At 39.1% G+C, this 27,637-nt stretch overlaps 1 protein-coding gene across 2 annotated transcripts; it reads left to right on the forward strand.

The window, feature by feature from the left end:
- The first annotated feature begins 6,245 nt into the window (after nucleotides 1–6,245).
- LOC113484018 (tropomodulin-3) lies at nucleotides 6,246–25,686 on the forward strand. 2 transcript variants are annotated; one of them, XM_026856105.1, is made up of 10 exons: nucleotides 6,246–6,429; nucleotides 7,860–8,016; nucleotides 15,769–15,891; nucleotides 16,498–16,587; nucleotides 17,060–17,190; nucleotides 18,338–18,445; nucleotides 19,915–20,058; nucleotides 20,381–20,525; nucleotides 21,632–21,701; nucleotides 22,628–25,686. In XM_026856105.1, exons 1-10 carry the CDS (start codon nucleotides 6,304–6,306, stop codon nucleotides 22,644–22,646), a joined length of 1,113 nt encoding a protein of 370 aa, XP_026711906.1. In that variant the 5' UTR covers nucleotides 6,246–6,303; the 3' UTR covers nucleotides 22,647–25,686. The 2 variants fall into 2 exon arrangements, with proteins under 2 accessions (XP_026711906.1, XP_026711907.1); XM_026856106.1 differs by lacking the exon at nucleotides 21,632–21,701.
- The last annotated feature ends 1,951 nt before the right edge of the window (nucleotides 25,687–27,637 follow it).

The following is a 27,637-nucleotide window of genomic DNA, read 5'->3' on the forward strand; positions in this document are numbered from 1 at the left end:
TCAGCACTGGCGTGGCCAGCAGGGACAGGGAAGGGACCTGAGCCCTGGGCTCGGCTCTGGGGAGGCCGCCCCTCGCTGAGGGGGTTCAGTTCTGGGCCCCTCACCCCAAAAAGGCCATTGAGTGACTCGAGCGTGGCCAGAGAAGGGCAACGGAGCTGGGGCAGGGTCTGGAGCACAGGTCTGCTGGGGAGCGGCTGGGGGAACTGGGGGGGTTCAGGCTGGAGAAGAGGAGGCTGAGGGGAGACCTCATCGCCCTCTGCAACTCCCTGCCAGGAGGGGGCAGAGAGGGGGGACGAGCCTCTTTAATGAAGTCACAAGTGACAGGACAAGAGGGAATGGCCTCAGGTTGCACCAGGGAAGGTTTAGACTGGCTCTGAGGAAGAATTTCTGTGCAGAAGGGGCTGTTGGGCGTTGGAATGGGCTGCCCAGGGCAGGGGGGGAGTCCCCGGGATCCCTGGAGGGGTTGAAGAGTCGGGCTGGTCTGGTGGAGTTGGGAACTGTCAGTGCTACGTTAACGGTTGGACTAGATGATCTTCAAGGTCCTTTCCAACGCAGGAGATTGTGTGATTTCCTGAGAATTTTCAGGTAAGCTCTCGGTGTAAGTCTCTGAAAGCTACCCGCCTGTTTCTTTGCGGCTGGGCGCAAGCCTGTGTTGAAGGTAAGTGAGGTTCTAGAGAGGTTGCTGTGTGCTTTAAATTTGCGGTATAAAATACTGAATGTATCCTCAAAGTAACAGAATGGGAATGAAGTTAATTTCTTTTGCGGCCCGGTTTGAGGCTTTTAAGTTTTGATGCTTTTCTGTAATGTATACAAATATCTGAATGTTTGTAAAGGTTGGGATAGCTTGCATCTAATGTTTCTTTTTGACTGAAACACCTGTAGGCAGTTCCTCCAGGAATTTAATGTCCATGGGCAGTACATCTCTATTGAAGCAAATCCAGGTATTGTCTGAAAAAAAAAAAAAAAAAAGCCAAAACATCCCTCATCCTGGCCAGTCAAACTCCTGGTGCAGTGGTGCTGCCCTGCGTTTTGGGAGAGGGAATGGACAGCTGGAGAGGCGAATTCTGCCAGAGGAGCTGCTCAGCGTAGGCAGTACCTGTGGTATCTGGGATTTTTAGCTTTATCCCAGCCTTGTGTTTCTTTGGGATCATGACATCAGCCCTGCAGCTAGTTTGATGAGCATGCCTGGAAGTGTCGTGGAGGCAGGTGTGCTGAAATGCCACCTCCTGCACTGCCCAGGCTGCTGCTTCCATGCCCTGTGCAGTTCCCAGCTCTGCTGCTGTGGCTTGGGCGGGATGAGGACGTCTGTACAGTGTGGGGGACTGGTGTTTGTGAACAGGCACGCAGGAGTAAGGTTTTATGGGACAATGCCAACTTGGCAGCTTAGCTGTCACTCAGAGCACCCTGCCTGCAAGGTGCACGCACAGACTGTCCCAGTTCTGTGTAGTTGTATTTGGTACATATACAAGAGTTATGTGAGCTTTGTGTGGTTCCAGGTGTCCTCTGTTAAGAGGAGGAGCTGGTGGGAACTGGAAATACAGGTGTTTTCTGATTTCATTCATCACTGAAGAATCTTCATGGTCTTTGTTGTTACTCTGCAGTAGCTGTCCCCCTTCCACTTCCCGGGTCACTATATGGACAAATGTAAAGTTGGAGAAGTTCAGTTTGTTGTGTATAAAACTTAATGAATTGTTTCTTTGAACAGAATGAAGCCTCAGGCTTGTTTTTGTAGGAATATAGCCCAGAATAGCTATTCCTTACTGCCTGGAAAACACAATTTACCCTGGCAAAAAGCGTAGGCAAAGGTGAGGTGCCACCTGCTGGCTCCGTAAAGCTTTGTGCTAGGGAATGTCTGCTGGGTCCCTGGGCAGCAGAGCCTGGTCCTTGTACCCTGCCCCGTGGGGACTGGAGGTTCGGAAGGCTCAGGTCGGTTTTTGAGAGCTTTCTGCTAAGAAAAGCAGCACTGGGCTGTTCAGCAGAGTTGTCACAAGGCATTACAAAAACATCCTAAGGAACCTGCTGGGACTATGGTAATATTTATCTTTTCTCATTTTTCTCCTAGCTTTTGTAAGTAAAGATAGCTCTTTCAAGTGCAGCGACACTGTTCATAAACAGTTCTGAATAATCTAGCACACTGAAAAATAAAGTTGTTGCCATCCTAGAGGTTCCCTGGGGAAATGCTCAGATTAGGCTTCTCCAAGCAGCTGGAATGGTCTGGGGCCCTGACTGGTGCAGGAATGCTGACGGCCCTGCGGATCCCCCTGCTCCAGACCCCCCTGCTCTGGGTCGGGTTCACCCAGAGGCTGGGTGGAGAACAAATGAGATTAAAGTGAACTCTGCAAAAGTGCTGGCCAAAACCGGCTTGGTTTGTTTTTCATGATGTCACTTCTATTTTAAAATCTAAGTTATGGAAACCATTTACAGTGGACTTTAACAAGATTGTAGTTTCCTGTGAGCAAGATATTTCTAAAGAGTTAAAGCTCTAAGGGTCGCAAGAAATTGTGTTGTGTAGTATAAGAGAAATTTCTGGAGGGTGAATTTTTGAAAGAAAGTTGGAAACTAGCTATTTTTAGAATCAGGTTTTAAAAATACACTTTCTGAGAGGAGAAAACGAAAATATTTTAACTTGTAGATAAGAGGTGTGAGAGAGTTGCTTGACAGTCTTTCAGGGGATGAGTCAGGTAATTATAAAATGGCCTAGAATGGCTATCTTCTACTTTAGTTGTTCAGTGATTTCTCAAGTGAGGAATAATGGCAAGATTCTTTTTACCTTTGTAATGTCCAGCAGAATATCTTCATTTCTGGTTTTAAAACTTTTCTTCTGCTTAACAGAGAAATGAAATTGGATTGATTGGAAGTGACGGCTTTGTTTCCATTTCTCTAAATGTTTCTTAAGCAACTATAAAGTTGCTAGAGCAAAGAACTTACTTTACCATATAGTTATGTATCTGAAAAAAAAAATTTTGACTTTTACCGTATGTAACGTTTTGCAGTAAAGCTAAGGAAGATACTTAGAAGAAAACTAGCTCTGCTCATCGAAAGAAGTGCAAAGTATTTGCGAGGCCAAAATTGATAGTTAAAAGTTTTGCCTACGATTTTGCAGTAAGATGTGCCACAAATATGCACAGTCTAAATAACTGCTCCTTCTAAAAACTTGTCATGTGTTACGTGTGTACCTTTGTGCTGCGCTGCTGCAGTGCGTGATGTAAAGCAAATAAGAGTACCAAATGTATTTAATAAAGTGAAGGGGCCTGTTTGATTAGATTAGGGCTTCAGCTGGCCTTTATGCCCTTTTTAGGCAATGAGAATTCCTGACACCATGTTTTAAAACCTGCTTTTTAGCACATAATATATGAGTTGTCCTATATGCTGTGCTTTCTTTTGTAGCAACATTTTCTGAAAGTCATTATCATGCAATCTCTGTGTAGTACAGGCATGGTAATCAGCGTTACCATTGTAACTTTTTGAAGGTGTCTTATGTAAAGTATCCTTTCTTATTTAAAAATAAAACCCTAAACACCCACCTTTGATAGCTATTAGAAAATACGTCCAAAACTCTTTAAACTTAAATTTGCCAGGCCACGTGTGATTCTCTTCCTCTTGCTGAAGTGAAGACTCAGTTACTGAAATGGTGGTTTGTTTTTTTTTTTTACTCTCCTGCTTTATTTTTCACTTGTTTGTGTGTGTGGGAACACTGTAGGTCAGGGTTTGAAATAGCTACTTTGATCATAATAGAGAAATGAGTGAGACTAAGGGCTATGACCTGAACGTTAATTAATGTATATAAAGGATGAGTCGTTTTCCAGTGTGAGACATACCAAAGCAGTAAATAAAAGGTAATTAATTCTAGGTAACAGCATTTTACAGCCATTCATGGAGAGGAAATACAGCCTATGTGAATGTAAGGTATGGTTATGCAGTGCTAACTCTCTGTCACAGTTAAGGGTAGCATTATTCTGCAGTATGCTAATTATTCTGCTCCTTATAATTAACTGTTAGAACTACACCTTGAAATATTTGAATGCAAATGGACATGCAGAAATGTGGTAAATAGCAGCGTGTTGATGCAGCATTCAGGCAGTGCAGCCTGTTCACAAACAGTGCTGTGTAATCGGCTGCAGGAAATGTTTTTCTCTTATGATAGTGTGTAAGGGCTTAAACTGTCAGGAAGGACAAAGCATTAAGGCTCTAGGAATGGGAAGTTTGCATGCAGATTGTGTGGCATCTGGTGCAGCTGTCAGCTAATTGTCCTTCAGCTGTTACGCACCTGGAGAAACAAATACCATGAGAGTATGAAAACTGTAGGAGGTGGCACACTAGACCACAGACACTCCTTTAGTTACTCTTGGAACACAGCTTTGAAAAATATAGATGTGCTGCCCTCTGCATTTTCTGCAGCCATTAAACTTGGATGTTCTCAGCTCCGGGGCTTCTTACAAAAGGTCCAAGCTCTTCCAAAGTGATTGGTTTTAGTTCAGAGCAAGCCAGACGCTGTTCTTTTGATGTAGTTTACCCTGAAATTGAGAATTCATTCCTCCTTGTTCTTCTAATGATCAGGAGAACTTTACCTAAGTTAGTAGTTCAACTTTGGAATTGTTTCCTGTCGATGTCAACTGTGGTTTACAAATAAGCTCTAATGTTTATAACAGTAATACTTTTCAAAAGCAGACATCCTGAAAATAGCTGTAAGCATATTCCTCATTAGGTGTAGATGTTGGTAGGAACTAAAAATTCACTGTTCTTGCAAAGGCAGTTGTTAAACCCAGGATTACTTTACAGAGAAACTTGACCGAATGGCGCAGATGAACCTTTATGTGCTTGTGTCTGTTCAGTGGCCTTGAATTAAATATCACTGTATGTAACTGTGACAGACAGGGACACCTTTCTTGATGTAAACAACTGAGATGAAGGACTCCGTAAGTGGGATTCCAGCGTATAGTATATATATGAGGCCCTTCTTTTACTTAAGAGGCAATAACTTAAAATTGATGTGCTTTTGAAGTACAGGGTAAGTGCAGGTTTGAAGTAATGCAGTTAGTATACGTGGTATGAGCATCTGAACTGGAACGTGGGCTACTGGAGAGCAAATCATGTTTGCTGCATGTCTGATCTGTTATTATATATATATTCTATATATATATTCTCAGTATTTCTATAGAGCTGAGAAAGGGGTCAGGGAGGCTATTGAGCCTGAACGCATGGATCTAGCTTTTGCTCCCCAAACACATTACGGACACTCTGGCTTACTTGCAGAGAGTCATTCAAGTTACCTTTTTTGTGTGCGTGCTCAACTTGAAGCAAGAATTTGGCTGAATAAAAGGAGAATCCCTGAACTTCTTGCAGAAAAACGAGAGAAACCAACTTGTCTGCTTCAACACTGTCACGATTAACTGTTTCTTCCAAGCCAAGTGCTTAAAAATTGTGACTGTTAGCAAAAAGGTTCCCTGTGCTCTCCTTGTCTGTGAGTACTATATAGACTGGACATCTTTTGAAGAATGCCCGTTTCCTCTAAGAGCAGTATTTAGTGAGCAGTTATGCAGTCTGTTCTGTATTATTATTTTTTTTTGGTAATAGGATTGACTGGAGTGCTACTCCTTAGGAGCTGTATTCCCTAAGCCTTTCATCAAGGTATTTTAATTTTCCTTAGTGAGAACAGAATGTTACTTCAATGGCAGTGCTATAATTAACTTGGAGGCAAACTTCCTTTGTTCCCTCTGTAGGTAATACACAGGGATATGAGTCAGTAATAACCAATTAGCTTGTTTGTAGTGAAGTTCTCCATTACTGCCCTCCAACAGCAGCAGCAACGGTAAGTGTAAAGCATCTTAGCTCTTCTTTTGACTGCAGTATCTGTCAAAACCAGTGGCATTAAGTTGGACTCATAAATAGTAGGTATAGTTGGTATCTCTTTGTGCCTACCCTGCAGCCTGCCCTGCTCTGGGGGAATTATGGCCTTGGAGTTCTTACTGAGAAACCCGGGTACTGGTGTTCATCTGAAAATAGATATGGCTTGGTTACTGATGGAAAAGGGCATGGCAGGATGGGATTCTTGTTGGTGAAGCAGCAAGGTGTGTAGTGTGTACAGCTTCCAAGCACTCTTTATCTGTTGTAGAATAACAGATAGATGTGAATACTGCATGCAAAACCTTTCCTTTCAAGGGTGTATTTGGAGGTTGAAGATGCTTTGTAGTTGGGATATTTACCTTAACTATGGTTATTTCTTTTTAATATTTTTTTTATAGATCTAGTTAAGAATAAGACTTGGGTTTTCAAGTGTTTGAGCAACTTGCTACTGCCCAAGTCATGACGCTCCCATTTCGGAAGGACTTGGACAAGTACAAAGATCTTGATGAGGATGAAATTCTTGGCAAGCTTTCAGAAGAAGAACTGAAACAACTGGAAACTGTTTTGGATGATCTTGACCCTGAGGTAGGTATTAGCAAGAGAAGTTTTATTTTTTCATTTGTTCAGAAACTAATCTGAAAGAAATTGGCTTTTTTTTTTTTTTCATTTGTACAATATGCTTTTGGACAGAGTTTTTTCCTAGCCTGTGAATGATCTTATTTACAGGCATATACGTGTATATAATGTTCTGACAGTTTATTTCCTGTTTGCAATGTGAATGCAAACTGCAGTAGAGAAGAATGGAAGAAGGGATTGCAAGGAAGAGCTTTCAAGGATTTATTTATAAATAAAAATTGCTCTTACTCATGTTCTTGCAAGTTTATTTAGGAAGGCCTATTTAACTTTTCTTTCCAGCGTTGTCTGGTAAACAGCCCTTTTGCATCCATTTTTATTTTGTTGCTTCTACCATTGGACTTTTATGGGAGAGGGAGGCTGCTAACCGGTTCTAAAGATTCCTGGTCCTGGATCTGGTAGCCTACATCTATTCCTGTCCTCGTGCTGACTTTGCAAAGAGGAGGCAAATAATTACGCAGCTCCTGAATGATTATGTCAGCGTGGGTTATTGACTAAGGAATATTTTAGCTTTCTGTTAGAAAGAGCTGAGTTATATCCTGTACTGATACTGCAGCTAATGTTAAGAGTCCAAGACTTGTGTTTTCACCACTTGATTCTGTTCTTGCTTTAATAATACCAGGATTAAGTTTAATCTTGACGTTTAAGGATCATTTGAGAATAATATGATCACCTGTTTTGTTGTACTGCAAGATATTCTTGATATTCTAATAGCCTTTGGCTTTATATATATTTTAACAGAGGAGAACTGGAAAAAGTGTCTTTTATGAGTCTGAATTTCTATACCTTCTGTTTTTTCCATATGAATATCCTCCACTTTTTTCCTCTTTTTTTTTTTTTTCTTTTTCTTCAGCTGAAATATGTTGATAATAGCAAAAAAACACCACACCTTGAGTCAGGTCAAAAGTAGGAAATACTCTGTGTTAAATGCTGGACAATAGTAGAGGCAGTTGTCTTAAAGACACAGAAACACATAGATTTAAGTGATGGAGGAAGCAGTCTCTTGCTTAATGTCTAACCTGTGAAAAGCTGAGTTTTAGTTTCTACTATTTATTTAAACAGTGTTCATTCTAGAAAAGAAATGCAAACTAGCTAGCAAGTCTAGTGCTGGGAGCTGTTGTACGTAGAGAATTGCTTCAGCCGTATTCAGAGTGCATTGTGCTCTATTTTTAATTATATTCTTGGTATCTAAGGAATAGATTATCTTGTGTCCTCCCCCGCTCCTAAAAAAGGAAGTTGGCAAGGGATCAGAGATTGCCTGAAAAGGATGATATATGGGTTTTGAACCTTGGGCAGAGGGAGAAGGATGAGGGAAATGAAACCAAACAGGTGTTCACTCAGACTTTCTAAGCTGTACTTATTTGTTCCATTTTGTTTTGCAGAACGCACTTCTGCCTGCAGGCTTCCGACAGAAAGACCAGACTGCTAAAAAGGCTTCAGGTCCCTTCGACAGGGAACGGCTCCTTGCATATTTAGAGAAGCAGGCTCTTGAGCACAAAGACAGGGAAGACTATGTGCCTTTCACAAGAGAAAAGAAAGGTAACGCCACCCTTTCCGGTGTAGGTGGTTATAAAACCTCTGAAGTGGACTAGCCAGAACTACCATGAATCAAAGTTTATTGAAGTACTGGCAGCGCTAATGCTTTTTAACTTACAGCGTTTCCAAATGAGTGCTACTGTGCAGAGGCAGGATGCTTCCTGTTCTAGCATTTCATGGTGCTGGGGCTGGTCTGCTGTTTGCATGTAGCACAGGAAGGAAATAAGACTCAGAGATTCTATCGAAGATTGCAGAGTTCCGATGGGGATAGTATCCTCCAAGTAAAAGCTACCCCTGATTTGTGTCAATAATAACAAGTGCTGCTGTTGTGCCTGTGGTGCTGAGTACAGACAGTAACATTTGTAATACTATGTTGAATTTGAAAGCAGTAAAATAATGTCGTGGTATATAATAATGTACAAAGATGTTCTAGGCTGACAAGGCCAGGCAAGTGGTGTATGCAGTCATGTTTCTAGTATCCTTACTGAGAGGTTTAATAAGATTGCATAGTTATTATTAACTAATTACATAGTTAACGTTGCACGAAGCTTTGAAATCTGGCAGTGGTTTGTGGTCTGAAAACCATGGAAACATTGATCCAATGAGTGGACACGTTATTAAAGCCTGGAATTTTAAATCTGGTTTGGATCTAGTCTTCTCGTTGACTTGATGGGAAGCATTTTCCTTTTCAGGAGTAAATTTAAAAAGTATGCGCATCTTAAATATTGTAAGAATGATTTTTTAATTTTTTTTTCCCCAAAAACAAGAGTTCCCAAATTTTTTGTGCCTTACTAAGCACTGTTGGTGGACACAAAAACTCCCAGTCCTGCGCTGGGCATGTATGGATAGGAGGAGGCTTTTAGCTGATGCCACAGGCTGTGTGTACTGCTTGTGAGTCCTAGCTTGTCTGAACCTTCCCCAGCAGCAGGGCAGATCTGCTCCAGTAAGATTTCAGTAAATTGTTTGATAAGTTGTATTCCCAATGCCCAAGGTGAACAAGCTCTTCTTAAGGGTTTGAAACCCTTTAATTCTACTTAATTCTCTGGTGTGAATCATTGCTTATTTCAGACTTGAATCTTCGTTCATCTACTCAGTTTGTATATCTGCTTGTGGTGTATATTTGAAAATTTTCTTTGGGGTGTTGGCATTTTCACTGTCTGTTGTTAGATAGTTGTTACCTGACAATGTTGGTCTCTCTCTCTTTTCCTTGAAGTAATAGAGATATTGTGAGTTTATAATGTGCTGCACCTTATATGATGTACTACTTTTTAATACACCATGTTTTGCCTTATTTGTGTAGTTCAGTACCACTTTTCAGAGCTAACTCTGACACTCCCTTGCTGACAGGAGAATGGGGCTTTGCTGACTGAATCTGTAAGAGTAACGGAGTTAAGTATAATGCAGTGTATTCAGTGTGGAAGGCAGTCAAAGGCACTTAGAGCAGCAGAACCCCTGTGGTACCTCTGCTGCTGGCAAGTACCTGTTGATCCCACGTTTGGCTGTGTAGTGTGCTGCTGCCTTCTCCCCCGTTCTGCTTCTTGCCCACTGTGTTTGCTAGTATGTGTTGGAGACAGCCTCATGGTTCGGTGTGATTGAGTCCAAGTGTTATTTGGGCTCACAGGTGCTTTGGGGAATCCCTTGCAGCCCAGCTAGCTTGTACACTGCTCCTTGAGGGTGTGAGGCTGGGCGTGGAGGATCTGCTCTAGTTAGTACATCTTCTACTTAGTGCTTCATTCAGATAGGCGGTTCTTTAAACTCAGCTTACGTATACATGCGCATGGCAAAACTGTTTGTTTGGGTAGATAAAATCTGTGAGAATCATGTAGAAAACCAGAAGGGTCCAGCTGTAATGCAGATCTCGGTTAAGAAAGATCAAATGTCATTTCCTTTATGTAATAAAGTATTACTAAAGAGCAGTCTGTCTGGATGTTGCAATATGTCATACCACTTCAGTTAGTAAAATTTCCTGTATCTCCTAAAAAAAAAAAAAAAAAAAATTGCTATTATTAACTTTTCCTACCATTTATTTTAATATAATTGAAGAGAAAATAATATGGAAAATTAAATGCAGCTTACTTTCATTAAGACATTTGGAAACAAATGTTCAGTAGGGAAATTCATGCTCTGTTAAATGGACAGGAGGCGGCAAGAAGGCCAAGCTTGTTTTGTGGTAGGTGAGGGATAAGCTTTTCTTTTCTCCTCCTGAAAATGTTCAGCTTTGACTGCTGCCATGTTTATAGCCATGGCAAACCTATGTAACAATCTTTTTGAATGCTTTAAGTGTTTTTGCCAAGAAAGGTTGGATCAGGTAATTCTTGATGTCCCTTCCTTCTGTGATGATATGAAATCAAGAAATAATGATCTTTATCTAGATGTAAATCGTGGAAAGGGAGTGGAGCAAAACTTAATACATGTGTAGGATGGGTTTTTTTTTTATCTAGAGGAAGCTCTTATTCTAATGTGCTTTAATACTAAGAAAACAAACTACTAAAATGGATTATAATCTTACTCTTTGGCTAAATAAATATATTATGGAGAAGTACTAACAAATTATGGAATAGGGGTAGGTGAAAATCTTGCTTGATTATCCTGTTAATTCAGAAGAAAACTGACAATTGTAACCTTTCAGATCTAGAGGTTTGGGGGGGAGCGAGATGGATTGGAGTTGCAGCTGTTTTCCTGGTGCCATTATTGTGGGTCAGGCTTTGCTAAAATATTTCTGCTTGCCTAGCTGGTCTTGTTACTTTAACTTGGTCTAATTATTCATTTCATGGAGTAAGGGGGGGGAAAATCTGTGCTTCTCTTTCCTTTGACTGTTGTCATAGGACTGATGTCCTGCATGGCAGTTTGGCCTGCAGGTTATCAAAGCAGCTTACGCTGGGTTAATTTTAACCATCCTGGCTTGCTACTGATTCTGGTAACCTTGTTTCCTTACGATAGTGTAAAGGAAAATCCTTTCTTCCAGTTGTCCTAGGTACCTCTTTTTGGGGTAACACGTTATTAAAACTATGTTGCATCTCTTTCACTGATAGATTACATGACTTTTCCAAATCTGTGAAACCCTCTTTTGCTGTGTGCTATGAAATATGGAAGATCTGAAAGAGTATAGTGTGTCCTGAGGTAGTGATGAAGAGTGCTAAAGAAATGTGAAGCTTAACAATCCCTAAATTCTATTGCATTTTTCCAGTGCCCGATTTTGTTTCTAAAAGCATCCTTAAAAATGTACTTAGTTTTTAAACACGATTTAATGACTTAAGTCACATTCTGTTCCAATTAAGTGTTGCACTATACAGTAAACCATTGTTCAGGAGATTCATGAGAGCAGTGTGGTAATAATTTCAACAAAACTAGCTTTGTCTCAATCTGTGTAGGCAAGTATGTTGTAAAGATTTTACAAGGCATAGTGCAAGGAAAAGGATCTCATCTAAACAGTGAAGCGAGGCTTCAGCACTAGAGTCTCTTGCCCTCAAGTGTGTTCCACACATCTGACCAACGCTCCTCGGAATAGCAAAAGATGACAATTATTGCACCTGAGATAAAAACATATCTAACATTAGTAATGTACTTTGTGCTGTACAGCGCAAGGTATTAGCAAATTATTATGCAAATTAAGCTTTGCATTTCTAGTCTTTGCACTCTCCTTATCATGACTTTCTCTTCCAATTCTTCCTCTGCATCCCTGCTGGGGGATGTTTGTTCTGTGAAGATTTGCATTTCATGTAACTTCTGCTTTTCATGTTGGTAGTTTGGGTTTGGTTTTTTTCCTGCTCTGTCACTCGGGAGATGTTAGGCTGAAATTGTAGTCACCTGGCTAGAGATCTTTTGCTGTCTGCCCTGCTCAGCTGTTGCTCTGAATCACTATTTGCTTCTGTTGCAGCAGGATTTGGGATGGTGTGTTCTATGTTTGCCTTCCGATCACTGGTCTTTAAGGGAAGTATGATACATGTTGTAAAATGAAGCTAATATTCTGTAGGAGCTTTGGAGAAACAACTTGTCGAATTGACATTCTCTATGCAAGACCACTAGAACAAAATAACATGTGATTCTCTGGCCTTAATGTAAAACAGTTTCATAACTCACTGCGATGTGCTCTGTAATCAGATAATGAATAACAGTTCTGTTTCTACAGTAACACACTGAGGAAGTCACTAGTAAGTTGAATAAAAAAAATTAGGATTAAATTATGCTTCCAAGTGAATTGAACCTAAGTATCACATGGTAAGAAGTACTGATTTCTGGATTGATGAAACTCTGAGGAATGTAAGATGTAAGGAATAGATCAGATATTGCTTTCTCATCTTCATGAAGTCACTGATGAGATGAGCTTGTATTTGGTTGTCCTCAGGTGACACTCGATTCCTTTTCTGCAAACAGTGTACTGCAAAGTGGATTTTAGTCTGTCTTCTGATCTGCAAGTTGTGGTTGCTCGCTGCCTGCTAGCATGGGGGTAGGACTGTGGGAAGTGTGAGAATAGTACCAGCAATGTGCAGTGCACAGCCACACTGAACAGACCTGATTTCTACAAGAATTTCAGTCCCACCTCAGGTACTCGGAGTCTGTGTACACCTAGGGCACTTCAGCTGACATTGTCCAACGTTTCTGCCTTTTGAGCAATACACTTGTGTGGAACCTGGAACTGAAAGTTCATTCTGTAGCAAAGAAAGCCTGTGAATTAATCTTGGGATGTGCATCATTTCGCATGTTAACTAAACGCACAGAAGACCTGAATATATAATTATTACAGAAATGATGTGAACATCTCTGAAATTTGCCTCTTCATGTTGTATTGCTTAATCTTTTCAGCCAACAAGGATACTGCAAAGGAGTATGTTATGTTCCTTCATGTGATCAAATCCCTGCTATTTGGAAATGTTCCACTTGAGGGCCAAGAAAGCTATTCATCTCATGGGCTGTACAGATGTGTAATCGGGTTTTTTTTAAGCTTACATTAGTAAAGGAGGAAGAGAATTGCCAAACTGTCTTGGCAGCAGGCTTGAGTTAGCTCATTGTCCCCAGAGACACAGAGGTCTTGGCCTTTTGAAGTAAGTTCATTACTAGAAGTGGGGAGTGGGGAAAGACCTGCTTTTGCATGTGCATTGTAAACCTCTGAACTCTGGGCTAGGACGAAATGAAGCCAATGCGTGAGACATTATATACACAAGGGTGTGACCTGTTTTATAACAAAAACTGCTCCTGACCCAGTTCATGTGACTGGAGTTGGCTGCATTGAGCATTTCTGTAGGGGAGTGGCTTTTAACAGACATGTATGGATAACTTCAGTTTTAAGAAACAAATAGTTTAGAACCAGAATTCCTAACCTATGAATTTAAGATGTTACTTAAAATAACATCAGTAAAAGCAGTTCTTTTTGTGTGTGGCTGTGTGATGAATGAGACAGGAGGCTGACAGAGATTGAAATACATTTTTATGAAGTTGCTTTTGAAATCAGTTTCCTTCCTTCTCCCACTCGCTGCCCGCTGCACTGATGCTGCGAATAGGAGGATGTGAACAAAGGCTCAGGTGCTCAGATGGTGCTTTCCTTTTCTTTCCTTGTACTCGGAAATCCTTTTTTACTAGTCTGTACTGCTGAGGGAAAACAACACAAACATAGCTAACGAAAGGCCTTGGATCATGTGTATGCTGCTCAGTGTGTTTCATGGATTAATGAAAACCTCATCAAACATTCTCATATCTCTTCTGAAAATTACAGTTTAAGTTAAAAGTTATTGTCTCCCTAGTAGGTGATGCTGGTAAAATAAAATGGGACTAGAAATGTCCTGTACCAATTATATCAAAATAATCTTAAATGTTTACTACCTAAGCCTTCAATCTATGAAAGTTTTCGTTTAACTCTGAATCACTGCAAACGTGGTTTCTTTTGCACTGTCCATCAAACTTGAGGTATGGGTGATAATGCATGTCAGCTGCTTTCAGCTGTTTGTAGTCAGTGCAGTTATGTAAGGAGATTCATTTTCTGCTTCTAAATATGGATAATGACCATTTATACGACTTTACAAAGAGATAGCAACCCAGGAACAAAAATACTGTGTTGCTAGCAACCGATCTTGGTTGTCAAACTGTTGTCAGAGAAAAACCTGATACACTTCTTTGTAATCTAAAAGCTAGTGGTAATGCATTAAGTTCTTTTAAAAAGAAAATGAACTGTTGTAATCTAGGATTGGAATTTGCAGAGAGAGAGAAGGTGGATGGATTTTGTTATGCCTGTATCTGCTGTGGGGCACAGGATCTAACTTCAAGCATTGCTTCCTACAAGTGGTGAAACCAAAATCATGCTTTGTTGGAATTTCCCAGAAATAAAACTGAAACATCCCTATGAAGCTTCTTGTCATTGGGAGGTACTTAAAAATGCTAAACTTACTCTTAGTCCAAACATGTAACAAGATACACTTGTATGCAGTACAAGGAAAAAAAATCTTAAGACTTATGGCTTCTGCCCAGCTGGTCTGATTCTGGTGCGTGGTGAGTTTTCATCGTGTAATTGGGATGAAATAGGGAGATTTGTATGCGGAAATGTTTATTAGCTATGAATATGGAAGAAGGTGATTTCCTGAACTGGCACGGAGACTTCCTAGGAAAATTATCAGCACTGCAACCTACCCCGAGAAATAACTCCAGGAAGTTGGAACCCCTTCCCCACAGCTCTGCTGGTAGCTCAGGCAACTTGGAAAGTCTGAAAAACTTTGAATAACTGTTAAGATTAGATTTGCAGTTTTCTGGTTGTGAATTACTTCTATGAAATGCATCGGTTTTGTTCTCTCATACAGTACTAGTGCTTTTATTTACCGTATTTATTTGTCCTGAACCTAAGCATCCCATACCTGGTTCTTACCCAGTGGTAGACCACTTTGTTCTGAAAGGCTAATTCTAAATCGTTCAGATCGGAACTGTTTTCAGAATGTTAGAATAGCTTTCTCATATTCTGATTTCTTACCTTAACTTTGCAGCTGAAGATACATGCAGGAATTATGCTAACTACACAGACCTCTATTTATAATGCATATCTCCTAAAATAACTTTTCCCATTATCTGTCTGTAATGACTAAAAAGTTGGTGCAGGATGTGATATTACTGCTGCTATTCTCCCACCGAATGTTCTGTGCCCTTTCGAAGTATCATTTTAGCAAATAGTGTCATTGAGTGAAATCTATCATCTTGGTTTGTGCTGTTCACAAACCACGGTTTTCTCAGGCAGCTCAGGCATCTCCTTTTCTTACTTCAAAATTGAGTTCACATCTGAAATCGAAAAGATCACGTGTGCCGTAACACTGCAGTGAATACTCAGGTCCGTGATTTCAGATGATTCTTTGATATTCTGTTTCTCTGACACATTCAGATTACAGCTCTGCTTGGGTCCCTTTCTCCCTTGAGAGGATACCAGCCATCATTCTCTAGTGATAGTGAATTTTCCTTACAGGCGCTTTTTCTAGGCTGTTTAAAAGGTATAATGGAGGCTTATGTTTTACTTTCTAATCCTTAGGAGAAACAAGTAACATTGGAGTCATGATACAGACTACTGAAAATTTGGAATAAGTAATGTTATATTCCTGTTTAGGCTCTTTCCTCATCTCTGACTTTCAAGAACAAACAGAAGAAACATCATTCCTTTATGTTGTCCTTGGTGCTTTTCTCAGGATTTATTAAATGTAATACGTATTCCTTAAGTTCAGAAAAGTTTAAAGATAAGTAGCTATATAATACAAAGTAACATCAGACTTTTAATTTTCTTTACTCCAGGGAAAATATTTATCCCCAAGCAGAAGCCTGTACAGTCTTATACGGAAGAAAAATTCTCTCTTGATCCAGAACTGGAGGAAGCCTTGACCAGTGCCACAGACACAGAATTAGGTGACCTTGCAGGTTAGTTTTTTTGAAGTATGAATGAGCTGGTGCATATTTAGACAAGGAATACCTGTAATTAATGTGGCAGCATATTTGCTATCTGAAATCTTACTATAGGAAGTTGTAGTTATAAACTAGATGAAATTATATTTGAGTTTGCTTGTAGCTTATCAACTTTGTTGACTTGTGATAAATTACAGGAAGGTAGATTATTTTGGCCTGCAAGATACCTGATTTTCAAACTCAAAAGTTTTGAGATCATTCCTCAGACTGGCTGGGTTTTGTTGTGTACACTACTGCTTTTTCTTGCATTTAAGAATGTGTTGCTATGTGCCTGTATTCATAAAGCTTGAGTCAAGAATTTTGGGACTCAACTGCACTTTTAACTTTGCTTGAACCTGGTGATGTCAAATCTTCCCAAGATGTGAAAGCCAACTAAAAAGTTGTTATAATTAGTTAATATTTTTCTACTTTTCTTTAAATTATTAAGAGATTGAATGGCTTATTGTACTGATAACTTGGTGTTTTATAAACCTCTGTTGTTATTTAAAGGAACTCTGTATCCAAACTGAATTAGGAACTGTAAAATTGTTTTTTTGCTTTTTCTGTTTTTCCCTATTACAGCTATACTGGGAATGTCCAACTTGATAACAAACAGTCAGTTCTGTGATGTAGTGGGAAGCAGTAATGGGGTTGACAAAGACAGCTTCTCAAGTAAGTGCATACACAAGTACTAGATAAGTTCTTTGTACTGCACGCAATTACTATAGCGTTAACTATTTTCTATTGCAATAGCATTCTTTATAGACTGTTCAGTCTTGATTTAGAAATGTGTGTCTGTAACATTGATAACTGAATTCTGACAAGAGTGAAATTAAAATATATGTACGCTAAAATCTGTTCTGTAGTTAAGTCACTTTTGGGGATAAAAGTAGGCATAAACATGCATTTGAGTGTGTTGGCTTTTCGGTTTCATATTTGTGTTTGTAAGTCAACCCTGTCTGCTTTCTGAAAAAAGCTGGTGTGCCAGAAAAGCAGAAGGGCTGTGAGGACCCTTGGAAAAGAGTTGAACTTTATGAAAATATGGTCAGGAGAGGATGGTATGCTTTATAGTTGGGGGATAGATGTAAAGACTACTGAAATGAATATATGTGACCTGTTTGATTACAATTGTCTTACTTCTCAGATATAGTCAAAGGTGAAAAAATGTTGCCTGTTTTTGATGAACCACCAAATCCAACAAATGTGGAGGAGACATTGCAAAGGATTAAAGATAATGATTCTCGTCTTGTTGAAGTTAATCTAAATAACATTAAGGTAATTACCTGAACTCTGCAGTAAATATGCTGCTTTTTCTCAGTAAAAGACACTTTAAGCTGCAAAACTCTGTAAGAGAGCATGATAGGCTTATCTTAAGTACAGCAGCCTTTCTGCGAAATGTTGCAGTGTGTGTAATCTTAGAGACCTGGAGCTAAACCAATAAACCATCTTGGTTTCTTTTGCCAAATGTGTACTTAAAAGTCTTAGATTTTCTTACTGCCAGCCCAGATTTCTGCTGCTGCCAAGTTCACCACTGTGGAGTTGACTGCTTTGAATCCTTTGTCCTCGACGAAGCATTGTGCTCTCAGTTACTGCTATTGCAAACAGTGATATTGGTACCCGACCTCCTTCTGATTCTCCTACAAAAGAGCTGTGGCAATTAGGGCAGCTTCTGCTCATAAGTATAACAGTTGTGTTTTTAAACACGACTAAAACTTTTGTATATTTGCATGAAAGGAAACCGAACTATAGCACTCCTGACTTACAATGCAGACAGCAGCCTTGCTAGCAGCCTAGGGTATTTGTTGTCATTAAAGGAAGGAAACACCTAGTTTACGAATATTGTACAATAGAGAAATGCTAGCCAAAATAAATGCTGAAAAAGGCAACAGCAGAAAACTTCTAACGTAACAAACAGAAATTTGTTACCCTAATTAATTGTCTAAAATTACTCCTTTTAAGCATCGTTGCTAATACACCATAAAAAAAAAATCAAACTATAAATTGGCAAATTCTGGAATTATTCGTAGTAGAACACAGAGAATGAAATGCTAATGGTTTCACCAGTCTGAAGCTCTAGATATTTTTATATTTGCGGGAGGTTAATTTGATGTTGATAACAGAATGTTCAATTCATGTAAATTTTGCGCAGTCAGCTAAATATTTTTTAACACTTCGATTGTAGCAGTGGCATCGATGTAGTAAAGATGACTTTGCTTTATAGAATTGGTAACTCTTAATAGCCATTGCATCCTACTTGGAGCTTTGCTACATGTGTAGGCCCTTACTGTGAGACTGCTGGAGGCCAGCAATAGTTGTTAATATAGTACATGTTGCTGTAAAGAGTGTAAGATAATGGAAAAGCTGTGGGGAAGGGGATAAACATGTGTATCTCAAGAGAGTGAAATGCTATTTTTAATTCAAGAACATACCAATTCCAACGCTGAAAGAATTTGCGAAAGCCTTAGAAACCAACACACATGTGAAGAATTTCAGCCTTGCAGCCACCCGAAGCAATGATCCTGTTGCTGTTGTAAGTACTCTTGCTAACGTGCTGAAGCGGGGTGCAGGGGAAGTTAGGATGGAAAGACTGGTAAGAGGGCAAATTGAATCCTGTTTAAATATTTAGCAATGGAAATGATTAAATTCTGTTACACTCTAAAGTATGTTTTCTTTAACAAACCTTTGTTGTATCAAAGTGGGTAAATGATTACTGATTGACTAATATGCAGCAATGCATCAGATCTGAGATGAGTGAGAATTCTTCTTTTCCAATCCTTTCCCCTTGATTTTTCATTTTGCTGACCTCCCTCCTGTTTGTTTTTTTTTTTCTTTCCTAACTGTTGAGTTCCTGATGTTTGTTCCACAAGCCAATAGTATATTCAAAATTAACTTCAAAGGAAGCACGTTTGAGGACTAAAAAAGCTCGTAATCTTTTTCAGCTAACTAGAGTTTTAGTTGAAGACAGTTGTAAAATAGCTGTTTCTCTCATCTCCCTGCAATGAAAGACTGGCTTAAAGCATTGGCATATAAAGCATAGTATTAGTCAAGTTTGACACAATTGAAACTTAAGCATTTATCATCTGGTCCTGTTTCTCCTATGTTGAATCAAAAGCAGTATGTAACGTATTTGTAAATAAAGCGGTAAGAAAACAGTACTGTTTTCCCAGGGCCACAATTTGCCTTGGTTTTAATGTCAAATCAGAAAGAAGACTAGTTTGAAAGACTCCATTAAATGAACAAATGAACATTTGAAAGCTCTGGTTTGGGTCAATTAAGAAGTTCCTTTTCAGTAACAATTAAACATTTGTAATAAAAATCTACAAAGGTTTGGTTGTTTTTTCAGGTGTGGTTTTCTTGGGGTTTTTTTTTGCATTGTGACTTGATAGAAAAAAATTTAAAGGGTATGATTTTTATGACAGTCTACCTCAGCAGTTACCTATTTTTGTTTTCTTATTTTCTCAGAAATAAGATCAGGTATATATCCCATTTCTATAAGCATGCTTTTGGCTACATGCTGGTACTGTGCTTAGAGCTTTCAATTTTACCTCTTCCTACCAAGTGTGTAGACACAAACATTTTGAAAGTCAGATCTCCTGTTTACAAATTAACCATATGTAATTTTCGTTTCGATTGACTAACACCCTTTCTTTGGCCTTTACTTACCTTGCATTACTCATTGTATGCTGTGAAGTCCTACAAAATGGAATTGGGCCAATATGCTAATTTCAGACAATTAATATTCTGTGTAGCTTTTTAGTTTGTAACAAGCAAAAGACAGGCCTTTTCTCGACTAAATACTATTAAAAAAGGGAATGTAGATAATGCCAGGTTGAAGACTCACTTCAGTGTCAAATAGGGAGTGAAAACTTGCAAAGTTACACCCTGCATCTGTGAACTTGTTGCTCCTATTGAACTAGTTAGTGGAAATGGTTATCACTGTCGCCTGTGATGTACTGTAGCAAAATTCAGAAGTTTAATGATGCTTTCTTGCATTCGAAGGCTCTTGCAGATATGCTGAGAGTAAACACCAAGTTAAAAAGTTTAAACATAGAATCAAACTTCATCACTGGAGTTGGAATTTTGGCACTGGTTGATGCACTGAAAGACAATGAAACACTGATGGAGATCAAAATTGATAATCAGGTAAGTGTGGTGGTGGTTAAATCATAATTAAAATCAGTCTGTCCTAGTTGACTGCATATTTCTAGAAAGCATCTTGTGATAAAATTTCCAAATATTTTAAGTATTTTAACCCCATGAAACATCTCAGAAACATCCAGTTGAAGTTGATTCCTGGTTACTTCTGGGCTTGCTTGTGCTTTAAAGTGCACAAATGTACTTTATGACCTTCTGCCTTTTAGATTAATCAAAACTAAGATGTTTATTTACTAATATGATGAAAGTATTCTGATCTTAGGATGAATACACCTAAGCTCTGTTGTCTCTGTATCTTTTATTTTAACAGAGGCAGCAGCTGGGCACGATTGCAGAAGTAGAAATTGCCAAGATGCTTGAAGAAAACACCAGGATCCTCAAATTTGGATACCATTTCACACAACAGGGACCTCGAGCCAGGGCAGCTGCAGCTATCACAAAAAATAATGATTTGGGTAAGACCTGTCAGAGGAAGTGCCTATCAGATGAATGGGTGTGGGGCACAGGTTTTAAAGGTGTCTGTAGCAAAATATAAGTAGGTCATTTCAGATCTCTCCTGTGCTTTACTCCTACTCTTCTGTTGCTGCTTGATGTTCTCCTTTTGTTCCAGGGTGTTCAGGTCTACGATAGACCTGATTTTTAGATTGTAGATTTTTAGCATAGTCTAGAACAAGAACATTCAAATTCCACATGAGTTGTGGAAAACGGAGAGAAAATAATAATTTTGACTGTTCAGTGTTATTCAGATAAGATTCATTGTTTCTTCAAAAGCAGTACTTGTAATTACTAGTGCAGGATGCCCTCAATGCCAGTACACCCAGTCTCAATTTAGATTGGTTGAACAAGGAAACTGAACGTACTGTCATGTGCAGAGGCTGGTTCTTTCATACACAGGTACTTTCCCTGCCTCTCTTCAAGGAGAGGCTCTTTATTTGCTGCAGTAAGTTTTGTTGGAGCTCATCTGTTAGAAACCTAACTAAATGTACCAGCAGCAAATTGGTTAATAATGCAGCACGTGAATGGAAATCGTTTGTATAATAATGTCAAATACTTGAGGCTCTCAACTACAACAAGATAATGTGGTCCATCTAATTAAACAGAATTACGTTTTAAAACTCCTTTTAATTAAACTTTTTGGCTTTAGATGCTTTGTGGTAAGGATTGCACATCCTCATCCGTGTGAAAACGGGCCAGGCAGTTTAGTAGTAGTAGTAGTAGTAGTTCAGGAATACATTAGAGGGAAAGAAAAAGGATACTGGAATTTGGTTTAAAGATCCATTTCCCCTCTCAATAAAGTTTAAAGTGGAGAACAGCTCTGAAAGAGATGGAGGAGAAGTAACAGAATGTAGAGCATAGAGAGAGAATAAAAGCACTCAGACACTGCATAACTGTTCCTCAAAATAGATTCTAAACCAGCTATTATTTTTTTTGTCATAACGCTTCAGAGGTGTCTCTATTTTCTTTTAAAACTTCTCTTTTCAATACTTCTCATTTTAGTGTTTGACTGTTGGAAATCTATTGTTTCTATTGATATCTTACCTTTTTTTCTTTGCTTTCTTAGTCTGGAGTATGCGAGTAAAAGTTTCTGCAAATACCTTTTCATCTCTCCAGCCCCGAAGCTACAGAGACAGGTTACTCTGAATACCCAGATGGGTATTGAGCACTGAAAACTGAGATGTTCAAAGTCTCTCATTTCTCTCTTTGTATGTTTCTTCTAAATAATAATCTGTATCTTCTTTCTCCCTTGTTTACACTACGTTGTACTACTTCCCTTTTCTTTGTCTGGAACTGTGTGCATGTTGCTTTTAACTGCATGATTGGAGAAGTCTAAGGTTGGAAACTTTCTTACATTGATGTGCTTGCTCAACTTTTTTTTAAACAAGATGGAGATGCTCTCTATAGTGTCTAAGACCCTTAGCCTCATTTGTTATGTCTGCACAGAAAAGGAAAACACCATTTGATAGGGGAAAAGAAAATATCAATTGAAAATACTATAAATATTGAGGAAAAACTCCAGTCATTCAGTCAATCTTGCATATTCTTAAGCCTAAACAGAATGTGAGCTTTTAGTGATTTTATTCACAAATTTTTGTTGCTCTTGCATTTTCTGACAGTTGAATATTTTTCAGTAATAAATGGAATGTTTTAGGCTATTGAATGGAACACCTGTTTTTTTTTTTGTCAAAGTGTATAGACATCTCACTAGATATATGGTGAAACTCTTGTACCATTTGTTTTGAAGCCACAGAAACTTAATTCTTCACCACTAGAAAACTGCAACATAAAAAAAGAGTACTGGCTAAATCTGCTTACTAAACAAAATGATTCCTGTTTCCCACAAGTCTCTCCTCACAACTATTTGAGGTTGTTAATGAACAATGCAATAAGCGTTGCTAAAGCATAAGCTTAACACTTATGGATAATGCTAAGTGTGAATTACCTTAAGATGTACTATGGAACTTTATGCAGCAAAGTAACTGTTGATGTTGTAGAAACACAAAAAGTAGTTACAATAGATAAAATAGTGAAACTTTTCTTTTTTTTCCTCTCGTTACAGTTCGCAAGAGAAGGGTTGAAGGAGACAACTAGCAGATCTTCTTGTCAAAACGGTGTGGAGATTTCAAGGGTCGTCAAGGCACACTCATCTCCGTGGGCTTTGGCAATCTTGGACTGCATTTACCTGGGTTAGAAGGGAAAAGACTGGAAACCCCTTTCCTTTTAAAGCAAAGCTATATTAATAATCTGCTGGTATGCATCACATTTTTCAGATTGAGACACAGTAACTGCACCAGTCTCTGTACCATAGTTTTTGATTGGTTTTGTTTTTTAAGATCTTTTTTTATATTTCAAGACTTTGGCTGTGCTTTCTACTAAAAATGTAATTACAAATCAATGGTATTAATTGTAGTCAAAGAATGGGACATTCAAGATCATTGGTCAGATAATGACCCAATTGAAATATTTGTTAGAAAATCTGGGGGTGGTTATTTACGTGGAGGGGTGTGTATGTTCTTGAAAACAATGCGTTAGTGATAAGGGATTCTTCACACAACAGTCGGGCTCATTGTGTAGAGCTGTTCAGCCTTGTTCATATGCACTGAAAAGAAATCTTTCACAGCTATCTTATTTGTAATTCTACTCATTTTTTTATTAGTTCTTCATACTGTGATTAAGTTTAAAGACATCCCTTTAAAGCAAACAAAAATAAATTGGCTAAGGACTTCTCCTGAGAGATCTGAGGAATTAATAAAAAAGTGGAAGCCTTACAAAAAAATAGGAGCCTTGCAAAATGACAGTTTTACTGTTATACCTGAATCCTTGAAGTGAAAAGGTCATATAACTGTATCTTGTTCTGTAACTAAAGTGGATACGTTTTAAGACTGATTTTCATGTGTTCATCAGCATTATTTAGTTACATAAAATCCTTATCTACATTCATAAGTATCAATTTCTCTAGAAGTAGTGGACGTGCATTTTTTTAATTCTGCGTAATTCTGTACAGGAGAAGCAGCCTTAACTGTCAAACCACTGTCCTAATTTCTGGTAAATGGAAAAATCCCATTTTTCAAGCTGTTGCATTAAACTATTAGTACTTCATATAAATCTATCAGTTTTTAATAAAACAATGAAGCAGCACTTTTAAGAAAGGATTTTTCTATTCCACATAAGTCTTGATGATGAAACACTACGTAAGGCATGCAGAAATTAACCAAATCTATATGGTGTAGTAATTATGAAAGTATTTAAAGTTCTATATCTAAGCAAATTAATAAGGCAACAAGAATCACTTCAACTTCTGTACATAATCACAGTAAACTTCTTTGAAGTAATGTTAAAATCTAAAGGCTTTTTGGTGTAGGTTTGTTTGGACTGGACTGTAATAGTTTGCTCAATGTTGTCGTGAAATCAAACTCAGAAAAATGTTCTAAAGGACTGCCTGGCTATATAGCAACAGAATTCAACTGACAACTGCTTTCATCAAGGGATCATAATATGGTGAGAATTTTATGTGTAGAAAACATATTGGACTGAGATTTTTGCATCAGGTTGTATATACTATGAAAATTTAACAGAGCAACTCTGACACCGGGCCCATGTTGTAATTTGTTGCAAATCTCGTTTTGGATCTTTAAAGACAGACTTTATTCCAGAGGTGACTTTGAATTTTACTGCAACTGTACAGAGAATTTTAAACTCTAGTGCCTTCAGTGAAGATGTATATAACTGGTTTATACTCGTGAAAGGACCTTTTTTTTTTTTTTTCATATTTCAGAATCGGCCTTTTATTATAATTACAAATAAATGTGTGCTCTGAAAAGCAAGTGGGAATGAATTCTGTTAAAACCAAAGACTATACATACTATAACTCTGAAACAGCTAGATGTGATCTGACTAGAAACAAAAAGGGCTTCTTTGGGGTTTGGCGTTTGTAAATTTTCAAGAACTTCGTAGATTTTGAAATGTATGTTCTTACATAGTACACGTGAAGTCACAAGTGTCTTTTTACAGACAGTGCTGTATAAACATGGCCAAAGCATGTCATGTGCTGAGTTGCCTAAAGCTGTACTTTACTTTTTATTTGCTAGGCACCATAATCATTTTGTGTCAAAAAACAGGCTGTAGTGTCTTCCTTCATTTGTTGAAGGGCTGCATGTTCATAGAATCTCTTCATGTATTGTGATTGTGTGATGATTTATTTTATCATTATCTAACAAGATTAGGCAGTTGTCTCCTACTTGAAGATAAAGGAGAAAAATTGAAAGGCTGGATTATGGAAATTATAGCCCACATCCCTCCCTTTATTAAACCAAATTTAGCTGCTTAATGATTTGTATTCCAATCAAAGGCAGGGGCTCAAACTGCAGCTCTCAGGTGTTGTGCCACAGATGATAGTAGTGGACCTTCAGAATTGATTTAGCTCTGTAGTCAGCAGTTAAGGATTTGACTGCTTGTTGGCACTTTCTGGACAGATACCTGACAGGCTGGGTATAGAAAACTAGAGGGGTTTTTTTCAGCCAGAAGAGTTTGGCCCTCCAGATTGTTGCAGGACATTTAGCATGGTGCATGGAACACTTACAACAGTCGCTTTTCTGCCTATAATGTGTATCCTTTTTGGAATAAATGAAGGAATTCAGTCTGTAGCCAGGAATTGTGGACAGTCTCAACACGCAAAGTGAACATTGATGTAATGCTGTCAAGTGTAGTGAAATCTTGTGAATGACTTCATTATTTTTGAGTACAAAAGCGGTATTACTTCGATAACCAGCTACCATAAGCACAAGGTCTCTTTTACAAAAGAGGTGATACTTTTTTTTCTTGATTATTTTTCAGGCTTAATGTAGAAGCCAAATGACCACATGCACTGGTTCTGTTGGTTCCAGGGAAACATAGCCTATTAATCCAATGCAATTATCTATTTACTGATGTATTTTAAAGAAATAGTCTCACTCTCTCTACAGCTTGAGTAATACTGTTTGTAAGCTACAAACGAGCAAGTGTTCATTTAAATTTCCCTTGAGGAAACATGAATTGAGTGTTTTTGCATATCAGCACTATATGCTGTCAGATTGTAAACCAGTACAAGTTTTGGATGATTAAAGTACTGTATTCTTGTGGTTTGGGGGTTTCGTTTGCTTGGTTTTTTTAAATAGTACACTGACTTGCTTAAAGTTGACCCATGCCTTTATATCAACCTTTACTTTCTCTTCTCTGGTAGGAAAGCGAGTGACCAAATGGCACTTCTGGAGGTCAAAGGCTGCTGCTGGGGGACTATTTTCCTACAGCAGGCACTTGAAAGATGTGCAAGAGCTGATAAAACAAGTGACAGCATATTGTCATGCCTATTCACTCTATACAAGCAAGCAAAGCAGAAATGGGGTGGGATGTTCGGCTGCTTTGTGCAGCATTATTTGAGCCGCGTTTGGCAAGGGCAAGGTAGAGTTGAAGACAAACTGCACTCCCTTTCCTGGACACAGGGGCAGAGTCTTCAACCCTTGGGTGGAACAGGGGCTGGGTTGAGCTCATCTCCCCTTCAGCTGAAGAAACAGGAGCCGGGGGTAATACTAGCATGGAACTGAGGGAGAGCTTGTACTTAAAACTAGATCTTGTGGGAGCTGATAGTAGGAATTTAACTGTTAATAAGAGGAGGAAAGAGTACCTACGCGCGGGCCTCGGCAGCTGCGGGGGTAACTCCTGTTTTGCTGCTGCCTGCTCTAGGCCTCGGGGCCCTGACAGCCCCTCTGCAGGTGCCTGGGACCAAATCCGCCGTCACCGTTTTCTCGTAACGCCACTCTCCGCGTTAACAAACCGCTCCCGGTTCCTCGGGGCATCGCCGTCACCCACACGGCAGCGGATTCACCGGTGCCGGCCCGCGGGGCGCGGCCCCTTTAAGAGGCGGTGCTTCCGCCGCCGGCAGGGCCGCGCGGCGCTCCGTAGTTGCGTCGCTCCGTAGTTGCGTCACTGAGCGGCGCCGGCGGGGTGGCCGTGGGCGCGCGGCCGTTGTGCGGCGGCGGCGGGTCCGTCCGTCCGTCCGTCCCTTAAAAATACACATGAAAACTGTTTTTCAAGATAAGAGAATAATGTACGCTTCATAAACATTCTCAATTTTTAACTTCTGTAGGTAATTTTAAGTGGTAATAAAGGTGAAGGATGTGTTCTTCTTTTTCTCTGTGAGTGTGCTTGCATGTAGGGGCATGTGTGCACATATATGTGTATTTTAAAATAGTATTTTTTCTGCTCAAGAGCATGCAGATGTCATGGATCTGTTTGGAGGTGCAGATGACATTTCCTCAGGGAGCGACGGAGAAGACAAGCCACCAACTCCAGGGCAGCCCATTGTGAGTAGACTTGACTTCTGAAATAAAATAATTAACATGCTATTCCACTCTGAAATATAGAACACCGATTGAGTTTGGTAAAATTTTAATGAAAGGAAGAGTATCGGCATTAAGTAGGCATTACTGATAATTTTGCACTAGCTAAAAGTATTATTAAGGTTTTATACGTAAATGAATGCATGTGATATTGCTGTCTGCCTTCCTCCATCCCTGCTCCACTTCTTATACCTGAAAGAAATATGATGAGTAGTTTTGTTTGTGATGAGATAAAATATAAAATCATAGCTGTCTTTGGTATCTTAGTACAGCTGCTTGACAAATATTTTAATTTTGAGTCTTGATGATAATACATAAAAATACATTTTTTTTATGTGGGAAAAAGTTGTGGCCATGTACTTTCCAGTGCTCAGCTGAAAACTGTGTGTCAGCTACTTTGCTGTTTCCTTACTGTCTTTGGTCTCTTGAGTTTGCAGTGGTATTTGAAATCACTTTAAGTGACATGAGGAAGTGCTAAATTGAATTGCTTTCACTGAAAATGTGCAAGTTCTTTTACCCTAAGCTTCCTGGTCTCTGTGCATATGGATGACATCTCTTTAAGCAAAATGTAAGCGCTTATTAGAGCAACAGTAGCCAGATAGACTTTTTTTTTTTTTCCCTTTATGCTCCTGTTCTCCTTTTTATCATTAGGATGAGAATGGACTGAGTCAAGAACAGCAGGAGGAAGAGCCTAT

This window comes from Athene cunicularia (assembly GCF_003259725.1).
Source record: "Athene cunicularia isolate RWA chromosome 10 unlocalized genomic scaffold, athCun1 chr10_part1, whole genome shotgun sequence".
NCBI classification, from domain to species: domain Eukaryota; kingdom Metazoa; phylum Chordata; class Aves; order Strigiformes; family Strigidae; genus Athene; species Athene cunicularia.

What these genes read in the sequence shown, in the direction of transcription:
- LOC113484018 (XM_026856105.1), top strand. Translation starts at nt 6,304, where the DNA reads ATGACGCTCCCATTTCGGAAGGACTTGGACAAGTACAAAGATCTTGAT. An exon ending in TGGATGATCTTGACCCTGAG is followed by an intron (nt 6,430 to 7,859) that starts GTAGGTATTAGC and finishes TTTGTTTTGCAG; the next exon opens with AACGCACTTCTGCCTGCAGG. An exon ending in GCAATGATCCTGTTGCTGTT is followed by an intron (nt 18,446 to 19,914) that starts GTAAGTACTCTT and finishes TTGCATTCGAAG; the next exon opens with GCTCTTGCAGATATGCTGAG.